Source organism: Sebastes fasciatus, chromosome 13 (genome assembly GCF_043250625.1).
Source record: "Sebastes fasciatus isolate fSebFas1 chromosome 13, fSebFas1.pri, whole genome shotgun sequence".
In the NCBI taxonomy this organism is placed as follows: domain Eukaryota; kingdom Metazoa; phylum Chordata; class Actinopteri; order Perciformes; family Sebastidae; genus Sebastes; species Sebastes fasciatus.
Window position 1 is genome coordinate 28,056,351 of NC_133807.1, and position 15,003 is coordinate 28,071,353.

The 15,003-nt window shown below is 40.1% G+C and overlaps 2 protein-coding genes across 4 annotated transcripts in view; one reads left to right on the forward strand and one right to left on the reverse strand.

Moving 5' to 3' along the window:
* The window catches only part of LOC141781121 (cytochrome P450 2K1-like), an 80,740-nt gene that overhangs the window by 51,201 nt on the left and 14,536 nt on the right, over positions 1-15,003 (forward strand). The window lies entirely within an intron of this gene.
* LOC141781125 (arf-GAP with dual PH domain-containing protein 1-like) lies at positions 844-14,940 on the reverse strand. Of its 2 annotated transcripts, XM_074656655.1 has the most exons (11): positions 14,543-14,940; positions 12,044-12,174; positions 11,111-11,202; positions 10,108-10,190; positions 4,313-4,425; positions 3,928-4,074; positions 3,481-3,564; positions 2,661-2,723; positions 2,406-2,477; positions 1,920-2,148; positions 844-1,829 (listed from the first exon to the last, which is right to left on the reverse strand). In XM_074656655.1, the coding sequence occupies exons 1-11, from the start codon at positions 14,631-14,633 to the stop codon at positions 1,801-1,803; spliced, it is 1,134 nt and encodes a 377-aa protein (XP_074512756.1). In that variant the 5' UTR covers positions 14,634-14,940; the 3' UTR covers positions 844-1,800. The 2 variants fall into 2 exon arrangements, with proteins under 2 accessions (XP_074512756.1, XP_074512757.1); XM_074656656.1 differs by lacking the exon at positions 12,044-12,174.

Here is a 15,003-nt window from a genome sequence, read left to right on the forward strand (position 1 = left end):
CTCGCGAGTTAAGCCGAGGAGGAGGGGCCAACTTTGACTGCTAAGTGTTTACAAACTGTTACATATTATACCTTTAAACAAACCTTCAGAAATGTGGCAGTGCATGGGTCACAGAACCTAAAGCATTAGGGGGATTTTTCCAATATTAAAGGATCAATGTTGAGTCTTGGAGAGCTCTAATGCAACCTCTCTTCTTAATAATATATATTATTTAGTTTTTAAATTATTTAAAACATGATTTGACAAATATGATGTAAATACTAAACACTTTTTTTCTGCATGTAAAAAAAAAAGTTTTGATGGAGGAGAATAGCACTTTAGATGGTAAATAAGAGTATGGGTGGGGTTTATGGGAGTATTGGGGGGAATAAAGACCTACAATATGTTGACAGTGTTGCCTAAGGTATTGTATACGACACACAGATGTGTATATCTCTTTATTTCAAATGTTTTATTTCTATTCAAATGTGCAAAAATTAGTTGGCTGCTTTATGTTTTGCTTTTATTTTCTATTCATGAATATATAAATGGGGTATATAGTGCCATGTTTTCTTAAAAACATTTTTGACCGGTACGTTTCTTATAATCTGTTAACAGTATTTAACCTGTTGTTAATGAAAGAAGCATAGGCCTCTTTTTATATGACTGTCGCTTTGGTAGACTTCATCTCAGTCATAGAAACTGGATATCTCCGTACAGTATTTACTGTACATTTTCATGTTTTTCCAATCTTGATGTTCAGAGTAATGTATTGATTTTTGGTTTTACTACTTTTCAATGTGCAACTTCTTTCTTGTAACTGAAAGTTAACTACAATAAAAAAGAAAAACAGACGGTAATGTGGCTTTAACCCTTTTTAATAGTGACGACATTTCAGTTTTACACAGATTCTCCTCTCACACGACTCCACAGTGAGTTCAGAGCAGGAGCTTTTATGTCTTGCTCGATGGCACTTGAGCATCGCTGCCCCTCATAATACTGATCAAAAGCATCGTCACACCTTTCTCTTCAGCACTTACACAAATAATTTAATGTGCACACGGGGGTCATAGTAAGTTTAAAACCTTTCCTCTGTCTCCCTCTGCTGGATAAATAATTATACCTCATGAAAGGAAATGCTAAATTGGATCCCAATTTGTATTGAGACAAAGGAATGCAAGCCAATTCTTCAATGTGATAATAAACATTATACAAAGCAGTTTACATTCAGCTGCAAAAAAAAAGCAAAAAATAACTTATTATACAAGCAGTGCTTGGCAATAATGCATAATTGGACAGTTAAAAAAATAAATACATTTAGAATTAAATATCAATGGAAATAAATGTGAGTATCTGCAGACTGTTTGTATTATTCCTGCTTACTGACATATTACAGTGTCAGATAATGGTTTAGTATAACTGGCCAGAAGGGCTCAGTTTGTACACTTGGTTGAAATGCAATGTTAATTCAGTTGTATTAAATATCTAAATATTCATTCTTATGTTACTGAGAACAGAGAAAACATTTTTTGACATCCGAGCAGCAACAATTCTGATTCCTGCAAACATAACTTCTGCACATTCAGGTCAGGAGAACTGACCTCTTTCAAGTATGTAAGTCAGATGAGTGAGTTAGGCTAACATTCATGAGCTCAGGAGTGATTCGGTCTCCCTAAGAAATGGTTCTGGCACATATATGTGTGTGAGGTTGAGCAGGATGGCAGGTAGAGTAAAGGAATCACTGTGGGAATGGTAACTGTCTCACCTTTAGGTCGTTTATCTCCACTAACTGCACCAACAGGTCTTCAAACACTAATACCATCATGGTTTGTGCTTAAAATAAGCCTCCACTGCAGAGAGAAAGCAAACACATATATATATCAGAAATTGAGAATAAAAGAGCTAAGTAATGAATTGACTTAGTTGGGTGTTCAGTTTACCTGCGTACTCCTGAGGCAGCATCGGCCTGTTGATGACCGTCTGAAGTGCAGCGATCCAGTCTTTCTGATCCTCCTCAGTCTCACACGTGAATAGAAACTTCCTGTCCGGGGTCACGATGGTAATTCCAAACTGCCAATGGTAACCGGGAATGTTCGGGGGGAGGCCGGAAAGCGCGGTGTAGCTGTTCTCCCTGCTACCAATGAACACTTCGCCTCGTACATAGGCATCCTGGCAGTAGAGGGAGAAACGCATAGTGAATGAAACTCGTTGTTGTAAGGAGCTAAAGCCAAAATCTGCACTTTTAACAAATTGCATGCAAACACTCTAGATGTATAGCCATCTGTCTAAACGGAAGGATATCTTATGTTGAGTTTTTGAGTGCACTGTCCTTCTAAAATAGACAGAGACTGATACACAGTAGAGAAAAAGGCATAACATCATCTGCTGGTCACACAGTTTCCTGACATGACGTGCAGCTTTAATACCAGTGGATCTTTGAAGTACATGAGTCTCCTGTCATCCATCGTGAACCATCTCTTCTTGAAGCCCTCTGTGTGCTGTGGGACAGAAACAGGAGCTCAATTCATAGAGCTACAAATGCCAAATAAATAACTTGTAAAATAACTGCAAGACACTGTTATAAGTTTTGAATATTCCCAAACTTATAAATCATGTCGAGGAAAAGTATTCTATCAACAAAAATGTTCAGCAGGAAAATGACAAGCAGAAAAATGCCTTACCTTTGGACCGGTCTTCTCCATGTAACCCTCCTTTATGTAGTTCCTGGTTAGCTTGGGCAACAACTAAACAAACAAAGAGTAAATACTTAGTCACTGATAAACTGTGTGTTTATTTAACTTCCAATTCTTTTTTTCTGTTTGTTTGTTTTTTTCTTTCCTCTAACATTTAGGTCTTAATGGTGTTTCAAAGCCTCCACATTGCTGGGAATACAATTCTGGAGTGCATCATCTATTACTTAAAAGTAGGGCTGTTAAAGTTAACCCGATAACGCGTTAACGTAAATTCTATTTCAACGCCATTCATTTCTTTACGCTAAATTTAGGCAAGGATAAACTGTCATGGCCATTTTCGAAGGGGTCCCTTGACCTCTGACCTCAAGATATGTGAATGAAAATGGGTTCTATGGGTACCCACGAGTCTCCCCTTTACAGACATGCACACTTTATGATAATCACATGCAGTTTGGAGCAAGTCATAGTCAAGTCAGCACACTGACACACTGCTTGTTGGCTCTGTTCCTCGGCCGGTTCTCAACACTGGCCTCTGTGCCCATACCCAGCTGACAGCTGTTGTTGACTATTGTTGACTGTTGTAACTATGGACAATCATGCGATTAATCGTGATTAAATATTTTAATCCATTGACAGCCCTTCTTAAAAGTTAATACATAAAAGTAATCAAATATACAGAATCTGGAAATACTTGAATCAGCCAATTACCAATTACCAAAAACCATTAGTTGTAGTTTAAATTGTAGAGTAATGTCCCCCTAGAAAATATACAAAAAACTGTGTCGTGTATGTGCATGCATGTACTCACATCAGGGATGGAAGTTCCAGGAAAAGCCACCTGCAGGTAGTGAAACCTGGCTGCTCTGATGGCGTTGAACCAGTCCACCATTTCCTTCAATACAGGACATCATGAAGTTATTGAAATATTTTCTCCTCACACACACATCATCAGCACCGATAGTACATAACTACCTGCAGCACTACACACGGCACTCATTACTGGACAAAATGGCTCTTGTAAATAGCATTTTGAAAAGCTCTAAGCCCGAGGGAGATGTGCATAGAAGAAGTAGCATATTCTCACAATATTATTTCCTATGCTGTATGAGTTTTGTGAAGCCTTTAGACATTATTAAGGATTAGTACAGTTCAATTACACACTGACTTGTAATGACAAATCATTTCCACGAGAGGGACACACATGCCTTTTCCTGTATCCTCTGACACACTCCAACAGAGAGGCACTGCACCTCACCTTTCCATCCTCCTGGTAAACAAAGATATTCCTAGTGCTGTTGTCCTTCAAATAGGTTATCTGCAGGCCGTGGGCCATGCCGATTTTTGTTGGCTGGAAGGTGGCATTCAGAGTATTGATCCTCATTATTGCTTTGGGCTCTCTGGCCTGCAGAAAGGAAAGACATTTATCGGATTTAAGGATGCAGAAGTTTACCATATCTACCAGTGGGACATTATAGTTTTACCACTATGATTTTTTGAATGGGAGATATTTCATATTTCTACAGCTAGTAATAAGCAACATTTCTACAGAATGACTTCTTTAACAAAGTCAGTTTTAACACTGAGATCAGCACATTAAATACACGTTAAGAAAAAGATATAAAGTGGGAGAAAACACTCACATCGTGCTTGTTGAAGTACTTCAAAACACCTTCCCGTTCGGTCAGAATAAATTTTCGGCTGAGGTACTGTCCGTTGTCTCTGCCTCGTTTCCATAGAAACCCCTCTCTGTAGCCTGCCAGGAGAGGAGCCACGAGGGTCCCGATCCAGCGACACAAAGCAAGGGATACAGAGAAAGAAAATAGAGGGAGGACACAAACTTTTAACAAAATACTACATACAATACACCCAAAATCTAAGACAAACTCAAACAGAAGAAAAATTCGCAAATAGTCACTACAGGGAACATCAAGCTATGATAAACTTCATTATTTAGATAAACTTGAAGCTGCAGGGGTTTATTTTTTGGCAAGTTGGGGGCAGCAGAGCAAGCTGTAAACACACCAGTGACATAATATCATTTTATAAAGTTGATATGGATAACCTGTTAGCAAGTTACTCATTTACACATCCAGCAGACTAGTGCCTTTGTGTTTCTGGCCAGCCAAAGAATGTACGTTCAATAATCACTCACTAATCTAGCTCTGTGTTGGTCTTGAACTACTGAGAAAAATATCCGGCTCTTTAGTTGTTAAATACTCCACTATGTTCACCAGGTAGCTGCTAACTTTGTCTTTGTTGTTTGGCGAGGTTGCTGATCTGAAAACTAAAATGCCCTGTAGAGCTACAAGGAAGTGCACTTTACAAAAAGCCTTTAGATCAATTTTTATGTAAACAAAAATATTGATTAGCGCAGCTTTAATAGTCATAAATGATATTATCATTCCCGGAATCAAGGGAGCAACACTTTTATTAACCCCACAACATTTTCCTGGTAAATTAATTCAAATTAATGCTGATGCTATATATACATGTATAATTGTTTATTGGTCATTATAAAACCTCCCCTTGTGCCCATTTATCCTGCACTAAAACAGCCCTTTTTCATTACTTTATACAACAGTGGTCATTCAAGAGTTTGAGAGATCATTAAGCATGTAATATTTCACAGGAAACTGATTCCAGAAACAATGCTGGTGGAGACCACTGAAAGCTCCTACATTTGTGTGTGCACACTTTTGGCTCATGTGGTCACCGCTCTAAGCAGCTCAGCGGTTGTGGGAGGAGGAAGCACCTCTGCTTTTACCAGATATAAATAATTCAGCTTCAACTGATGGCTTCCTCTACAAACCTGAATATCACTGAAATAAACTCGGTCACCTCTCATGCGTGCGCACACACACACACACACACACACACACACACACACACACACACAAGGACTTTTTGATTAACAACAACTGAAGCACTTTTGTGTCAGAACTTGTATTTTTCTAACAATCCGTACCAGTGTAGGAATTAGTCTACTCTTATATACAGTCTTTGAATTTACCACAGCTGCAAGTTGCTGGAAAAGCTTGAAAATGCTTGAAAAGTGCTTTAAATTGACTTTTGAAAAGGTGTAAGAACCTTCAATATAGTAATAATAATCCCCTCCGATGCCAACTCACATCCTCATATAAATAGCACTCAGCTGTTTTCTTCAGATTACATGGAAATCTCCAAATAGCAGACTGCATTAGAAACAACTGATAAACCACTTCCCCTGCAAGGAACTGTACAAGAACAGCATACAGACAGTAAAGTGCCTCTTTCAAATGCTGGTACGGTATGAGCTAAAGTGCAATGCAATAAAAAGCAAGGGACAGAGAGAAATTTTGAGAGGAAAATGTGCCAGAAAATCGCCACTTTCCTCTGGGAATGGAGCTTAAATTAACAAACACTTTAATGTTTGTCTGCTGGTTCACCAGCACCATCCTCTCTCCCTCCATCCATCCCTTTGTCTCTTCACTTTGCTTCTTTGTACAGTAATAAAGTCGTCTTGGTGTGGGCTGCACACAGCAGTAAACTTCTGGTTGAGCAATGGCTTCATCAATGATTCATGAAACTGAAAGTTTTGCTTCACCACTGAGAGGAGGAGGGTCAGACTGTCCACAACAACCTAAGGCTGCAGAGGAGAACAAGAGAATTCATTCACTGTTATAACAGGGTGTCAAATATTTGCAAACACTTGGGAGAGCAAAGCAACTTTTGGACCGCAGCGTCTGTCTTTCTTCAGGTCCTCTACAGATTGCTGCTACTTTCTCCTGGCCTAAAGTACAGGGGCAATGTTATATAGAATACTTGTACACAAAAGAGGCCATTCTTCCTCTGTGGTAGAGACACACAGCCACATGCTCCTAAACCTCTGCACAGCACAACACAAGAGGCCATTGACAGAGAGGGAGAGAGACAGAGAAACACAGAGTGGAAGAGTTAGACAGTCATGAGACTCGAATAATAGTGCTTTATCTTGTCTACCTTAAAGGGACAAATATCAGGCTTTGTGTTTTAGCTTTTTAGTTCACAGTGAAGGCACTTCTTTAAACTACCTAATGGTTTTTAACTGCAAATGCAAGAGGGCTTTGTCTGAAGGTAAATAACAATTTGGGAAACTCTCACAAGATGGTTTAAGGTTAGGCATTGGCCTCGAATGGTTAAGGTTAGGCAATGACCTCGAATGGTTAAGGTTAGGCAATGACCTCGAATGTTTAAGGTTAGGCATTGACTTTGAATAGTTAAGGTTAGCCATTGACCTCGAATGGTTAAGGTTAGGCATTGAACTCGAACAGCTAAGGTTAGGCATTGCCCTCGAATAGTTCAGGTTGGGCATTGACCCCGAATAGTTAAGGTTAGGCATTGACCTTGAATAGTTAAAATTAGGCATTGACCTCGAATAGTTCAGGTTAGGCATTGACCTTGAATACTTAAAGTTAGGCATTGACCTCGAATAGTTCAGATTAGGCATTGACCTTGAATAGTTAAAGTTAGGCATTGACCTCGAATAGTTCAGGTTGGGCATTGACTGAGAATGGTTAAGGTTGGGCATTGACCTTGAATATTTAAGGTTAGGCATTGACCTTGAATAGTTCAGGTTAGGCATTGACCTTGAATAGTTAAGGTTAGGCATTGACCTTGAATAGTTCAGGTTGGGCATTGACCTTGAATAGTTCAGGTTGGGCATTGACCTTGAATATTTAAGGTTAGGCATTGACCTCGAATATTTAAGGTTAGGCATTGACCTTGAATAGTTCAGGTTGGGCATTGACCTTGAATATTTAAGGTTAGGCATTGACCTTGAATAGTTCAGGTCAGGCATTGACCTTGAATATTTAAGGTTAGGCATTGACTTTGAATGGTTAAGGTTGGGCATTGTCTGAGAATGGTTAAGGTAAGGCATTGACTGAGAATTGAGAATTTTTGCACCTTTTCGCAATTTGCGCATTTATTTTATTGACAAGACCATGCAAGAGGTTGCTCAATTGTAACCCTGTGAGAACGCAGCATGGCTTTAGTTAAAAGGGAACTGTGTCGGGTTGTGAACTTGAAACTGTTGTGTGATCTTGACACTGCGGCTCTAGAAATGACATCACTCTATTTGAAGAGGAAGTTCTGCCTATAACTTCTACAGGGAGGGTGTTGAGTAACTCAGTAATATCTTTAAAATATCCTGCCAAAAACAATGTCCCCTATCAGGTTAACTGACTATGTTGCACAACTTCCTGCTTCCGGCACAGAAGTCAAAGGGAAACAGTCAATAAAACCTGATAAAAAGCGTAGACGAATCGGAAGAAGATATGGACCATACTGTATCTAGATATGTCTGATATACCGACAGCATCCTGTTTTCCCCTTAGACTGTGCTCATGCTGAGAGGCTGCAGCAGAACTGTGAGTTTCTCAAAATCTATCTTTGAGGTTGTATTCTGTATGATTATAAATGATGGGAAATAATATTTTAATAAGCTGAAAAAACAGCGGATTTATCCTTTAATGATGACACTGTTACATTAAGACGTCCTAGTAAGCCATGTCAGTGATGGGCACTGAACACTTGAATGGGATTAATTTTATTATTAGTTACACTTGTGTTTAACAAGTCAAACCGTTTGCCGTGAGAAAGGTCTATAATAGACACACCTCTGTGGTATTAAGTGCTGCATGTGTCAGCTCATTTTTCATTTCATTCAATGCTGGAAAGACTGTTTGGTAACACTTTACCTTAAAGCCCTGTATTTGGCATTAAATATGTAGTATACAGACATTTAATAAATGGTTTATAACACACTAGTTGTAAGCAAATGTAGCCGTTTATTAATGTATTGGTCAACAACTAACTTCTCCTGTGTGCACCCGTAAATGCGAGGAATATCCTTTGCATATCTCGAGAACCACTCATCCCAATGACTTCACAATTGGCGGATGTATTACTGGGGACCCATTGCAGTGCAGTGTCGAATGTGGTGCAATTTGACCAGATGGTGGTGCTATAACAATGAACTTTACGTTTTGGCCAGCAACTTAACTCTCAGAAACAAAGTTCTGTAGATCCAGACGAATCCAGATAAGCCACGCCCATTAGCCAAGAGACATTTGTCATTTGTGACACACAGGCATATGATTCAGCACAAAAGATAGATAAGGGTTATGTAATACACATTAAGTGAGGAACTGACCTTAGGGCAATGACAAAGTGATTTGACACAGTCAACCGTATGAAAAGGGTGTGACATATTGTAGCAAGGCAGAAACAGAGGTGGTGGTGTGGATAAGAAAAAAAACATGAAGGTAGAGCAGGAGGAAAAACAGGAGGATACATGAGAAGCTGAAGTTGGACAGCAAAGGGCAGTTTTCTTCCCTCGATGACCAGCCCTCATTGTGTCTGCAACATAAGACATGCTGACGCACCATCTATCTGTCTAACAAGCACTCAATCTGACTGGCTGGTTAATTGGGCTGGGCCATGTAAATGAGCAGCAATGGTACCTACTGGGCCTTGAGTTATTCATTATTACACCCCTTGACTGTGTAGTGCCATTAGCAGGCCAAATAGCACCTTCACACACACTGAACCCCAACAGATATTCTCACAAGATCACACAAGGTTTTGTGCTGCTTTATGTTATATCCCAGAATATTGTCCCATCCAATTTGAAGGTAGTTGATTAAGATATATCTAGATTGCAAATGAGCAAGATACATTAAAATAATAGTTTTGGAAATACACTGTATTGGCTTAGATGAGCAGATTGATATCAGTCTTCTTTCTGTGTGTTAAAGGCAGCAGCTTAAAGGTAGGGTAGGTAGTGTTGTTCAAATAAAAAGATGTTGTTATTATATTTGTTGGAATTCTCATTATATGCCGACAGCAATCAATAAATCAAATGCTCTGACAAATAAAAATAAAAAAGTCCGGTAACTGTGGCTGTTGCAGGACTGTAATAAGCCCATCCAATCATTTCACTCGGCCCAAATAAAGTGATTGGATGGCCTGCGTGCCAGCATGCGCGCTCTGCCCGTGCACTCATTGCTCGTAGTGTTCCACAAGCTGTCCAAATATGTCTACCAACACCTTTTAAAGCTTACTTATTAACCTGATGTTTGAACTATACATAAACAGAAATGTAAAAACAAAAATTTCAGGTTTTCAGAGTACTTACACGCTGCAACTATTTTTCTTAATTCCTAAAATATTGATCTATTCCTTTTAGTGGAGACAGCAAAGTGGGGTGTGAGGTGAGGCCTCTGTTCCCTTGGATTTCATCATGTTTCACCCAAGAATGTTGGTAATGATAAATGGATGATGGAGTTTCCCTGCTCTTCATTCAATGCTGAATAGGTGATGCTGTGAGACACAGACAATTACTTGTTTTCCTGAGTAAGCAAGAAGTATAATGTGTTTGGGTGCATAAATGCACAGAGATGCATTTCATTCTTACCTGCCGAGTAGGGCTCCTGCCTCTCCACAAACAGGAACTCCTTCCTCTCGTACTTGGCTCGGATCCACTGTTCCCGCAGGAGCCTGCAGACCAGTTGGTGTTAGATACTGGGTTTGATATTTACTTCACGCTTAAGCTAATGTTGGAAACATCTCATTAACTTACATGGGTATAAAGGCTCCGAGCCACATTTCATGCAAACTCAAAACAGAAGCAGTCAACTATTACATGGCACATCTTCTCATACTCCTCTCCCTTGTCCTCCAGCCATCTTCTTTTATCTCCCACATCTATCTTTATTAAATTAATTTATCCGCACTCTTTCTGTTCCCTCAACAATTATCCTTAACATTCACAAAGCATCATGCATAAACAAACGCCTCGTTCTTAATCAGCTATGTCGTCTAAAACAAATCAGCATTACAGTATTTAACATATTAGCTTTCTTCCCCGAATGCTCGAAGCTCTTTACGGATAATGGATTTGGTCTTTTAAATGTAGTCAATTGAGGCAATAAATTCCTCCGTCGGGCTGAACAGTGCGTAGCATTTAGGGGGATCTATTGGCAGAAATGGAGTATAATCTTAATAAGTATGTTTTCTTTAGTGTATAATCATCTGAAATAAGAATCGTTGTGTTTTCGCTACCTTAGAATGAGCCGTTTATATCTACATACTGAGCGGGTCCTCTTCACGGAGCTGGTCGCCATGTTCCTAGCCCAGAACGGACAAACTAAACACCGGGCCTGGGGCCATTCGCGTTTTTGCGTCGGCCACCATAGTTCTCCTACACGCTTGGCACACAGGAGACATTTTTGTTGGTTGCAATCTGCAACCTCACTGCTAGATGCCACCAAATCCTACACACTGCACCTTTAAGGCAAGTTTCTACAGTCTCCATCTGTGCTGCAGATATGTACTAATCACTCTCACATTTAGAGGTGAACATCGGTAGGTGACCTGAATCCGACGTTAAGGACGGCGGAGGAAGACACATCACTTACGTGCAGTCTTTGTGTGTAGGACAGTAGTAGAAGGCAGGAACTATCTGTTCATATTTGGCCTTGGCAGCATTGTTACCCACAGAGTCCATGAACTGCAGAGGGGAGGAAGAGAAACATCTGATGTTTGTAAGTGATATCTGTGTGTATTAGTGTGTGTGTGCACAGAGGCTTAATGGCCGTGAGCGCATGTGTGTGTATTTGGCTGAAGAGGGCAGGTCGCACACACGCAGACACACACAGACAGATATAATGAGGTGCTTGCAGCTCAGTGTTTGTGTGGCTGACTCCTTGCCCAGAGGGAGATGGTGCTGCTGCCATGGCTGCTTCTTTCTTTTGTGTCTCTGTATTTACCACTGCTCAGCATGCATTAGCACACAGCTAGGAAACTACAGGTCACACATGCATACACATACGAATCAAGGGAGAAAGACAGAGACAGGGGGGCACAGAGAGAAAGAGCGAATGACAAAACACACCACAAACAAAAGCACATGATACAGTTCATCTGACTGGACTAGATTTATGATAACAATATATTATTCTTTTCACCTCATTCTTGATTAATCAACCTATTTTTAAAGTGAGTTTTAAAGTCTGAGAGTCCCAGGATTCAGCGCGCACACACACACACCCTCACACACATACACAAAGATATTGGTTGTATCTGCCAGCTGCTGGCTCATGCCTTTTCAGGCCATGCTGAATTGAGTCTGATGACTTGTCTTATTCTTCCAAGCAGAGATGCAGGGGCAGAGGGGCAGACAGAGAGTGATGCTCACAGGGGAGCGTGGTGGGCAGGGTGAGGACGAGGCTATAGAGGCTGCAGACGTTACCTCAAGCCAAGTTTCAGACATATAATCGATGGCTAGTTTTCTCTCACAAAACACAGGGCGTTTAGGATTTGTGTGAATAAAATCCCATCAGAGTTCTTACCTCCACCTCAGAGGAGCTCCAGGGATCCAGCAAGATGGATTTCACCTTGCTGATCTGAGCAATGTTTCTATGAAGGCCGGAGCAGCTGAGACACACAAACACTCCCAGGGTGTACGATGCCCACTCCGGATCTGCAACGCACATGTAGATTGCACTCAAAAACCACTTAAAGCTCAAAATAGCGGAACACACTGAAACGTTTCTGAACTTCCTTCTCGCAGACACTGATGGCTCAGCTATATTTGAAGCAGGTCGCTGCAGATAACTAGAACAGTGGTTGACACATTATTGCAGTAAGAAAGAAATATTTTCACATGTATAGAAGTGTTTTTTACATGAATCCTGTAGTTGATAAAGATTTCTAAAAATCATGTGTAGTTTATTGGTGCCAGCCATAAATGTTGGCTATGCATGCATTTAAACTAAAGCTAAAACTACTGAATATTTGTATGAATATTGGAGACTCACAGGCATATCTACTGTATATCTTATGTGCAACGTGTCATTCACACTTACACTACGTTCACACGTTACATTCACACTTTTCTGCATACAACGTATGAGTCACGACAACCTCCGACACCTCTGTACCTCCAAAAAAAAACATGTACTGAATTAACCTCTGAAATAAATCAAAAATAAACTGAAAAAAATGACTTTCTTTTCGGTGACATGATGTCACCCAGTTATGTTTCAGCGCACATGACATTTTGCTGTGTCCTCAAGAAGTAGTGAAATAGTGAAGGTCACAACATCACACACTTCAAACATTGCTTGGAAGGGAAACAAGTGGAAAGAGTGTGCAGCGTGGCAATTATCAACATCACAATAAATACACAGAATTGTTTTTTTTCTTCATTAAAGCCAAGTTGTAAATAACATGGTATATTATTTTGTTATGACAAGATACAGTGTGCTAAATTCAGGTCTGAACGAAGACACAGAACAGACGAGAGTTTCAGCAAATGTGTGAATAGCTACACTACACACACACACACACATAACCTCCTACATTAGTCATATCAATGCAAAGTGAGATTACAGCAGCCGTGGTGGTTATTTTGTAACTGTGCCAAAGAATTGGAGCAGTGTCAAGTAGTTAGTATCAGCGTGCCGCAGCCCTTCAACTACTGCTAATGAAGACTAAGTGAACACACGCTGCAAAAAATAGCATGGCAACAAAAAAAACTATTACTTCCTTGTGCATAATCACAAAGCTGCACACATGCATCTGTGCACAAGAGACAAGGGGCTGATGTGTAGTTGGCTACTCCCATCTCCTCTGCATTATGTGGGCCTGTTGTAATTCAGACAATGAACCAGTCTAACAGAGAAGTCACTCTCCAAGACAACAGGATGCACACACAGTCACACAGCCAATCAGCAGATAGAGGATCCAAATATATTTGGCATGGAAGAGAATTTTAAGGGTCCACATGTAGCAATGCACAAAGCACCTTAAGATTAATAATTATCATTTTAGTCTTTTTTCAAGAAAAAGAAATGTTGTTCAGGCTATATCTGTTTGGCAACGCCTGGAGACATATCCTGGATCCATCTCTTCATGCATATGTTCACATTATATGTATATTGTTTTGTCATATGGATTGTCTATGTTGTATTTTCATTATGTTGTTACTCTGTACACACGACATCTATTGCACATCTGTCCGTCCTGGAAGAGGCATCCCTCCTCTGTTGCTCTTCCTGAGGTTTCTTCCTTTTTTTCCCTGTTAAAAGGTTTTTTTGGGGGTTTTCTTTATCCGATGAGAGGGTCGTACTGTAAAGGACAGAGGGTGTCGTATCCTGTACAGATTGTAAAGCCCCCCGAGGCAAATTTGTGATTTGAGATATTGGATTATAAAAATAAAATTGACTTGACTTAAAAGAATTGCCAAACATCCTCTGGTTGCAGCTTCCCAAAGGAGAAGATTTGCTGCTTTTTATTGTCATAATTCATTGTACGGTTATAGATTATGACTATATGAACCTTAATTCACAAACCACACCTGTTTCTCTATGTTTTTTTTCTTCCCTTTCTTGTGTATGCAGAGTTGATAAGTGCAAACCAACTAGGTGTGACCATCAGAGTGTGTGACCAAGCAAAAGTGCACATGCAAAAGGAAATCAACCACTAGATGAATACATATTTATAAGTTTAAATAAAAATCACTTACATACACTTTTACAATAGGCTACATTATTTAGTTGCTGTGTGTGAGGATCTTATGTCAATTGTTATATATTTCATAACCATGCTCCAGACCACATCGTGACTGTCTGAGAAGAGAAACTAAACGACCTTGCGAGAAAGAAACTGGAGACTCAGTGTGAAATTGTGATATATACAGTTAATTATTTGTAGCTCATAATATCCCACGGGAATAAGAAAGAAGTGGGATGGTTATACAGTGAACATATAAACAGATTTAAGTAAGAAAAAGTCATTTTGTCCAGCATCTGTCACAGAGTGAGACAGTGTCTCCCCTCCAGCCTTACCTGCAGCTCCACAGTCGGCACAGTTTCCATTCCCAGGTTTGTCCAGAAGCTCTATCAGCCGCTGCCTGATGTCTTCTTGATCTGAAGCCATATTGCAAATGATTCTGATGCACAGATGCCTGCTCCTCGGCTGAAAACCTCAAACTATCATGCATCGAAAGTAAAGATTGCAGCCAGGACGCGCAGGACTGGATCTGTGAAAACTTAACGCGCAACTACACAACTAGAAAGCTGTCATTTTAAGGTGAGAAGGTTGCTGGATAGAGGAGCATGGTCAGTCTAGTGGAGACACTGTAAAACCCATTTAGATACAACAATAAATGCATTTAAGTCTCATCTCTGTCTTCCTCTGGAGTGAGACCTCCAGCGGTCGTTGTGATGGTGTGAGACGCGCTCACACACACCCAGACCAGACTGTCACACTCACCTCCTCTTTCACCAGCTCACTGCGTGGAAATATT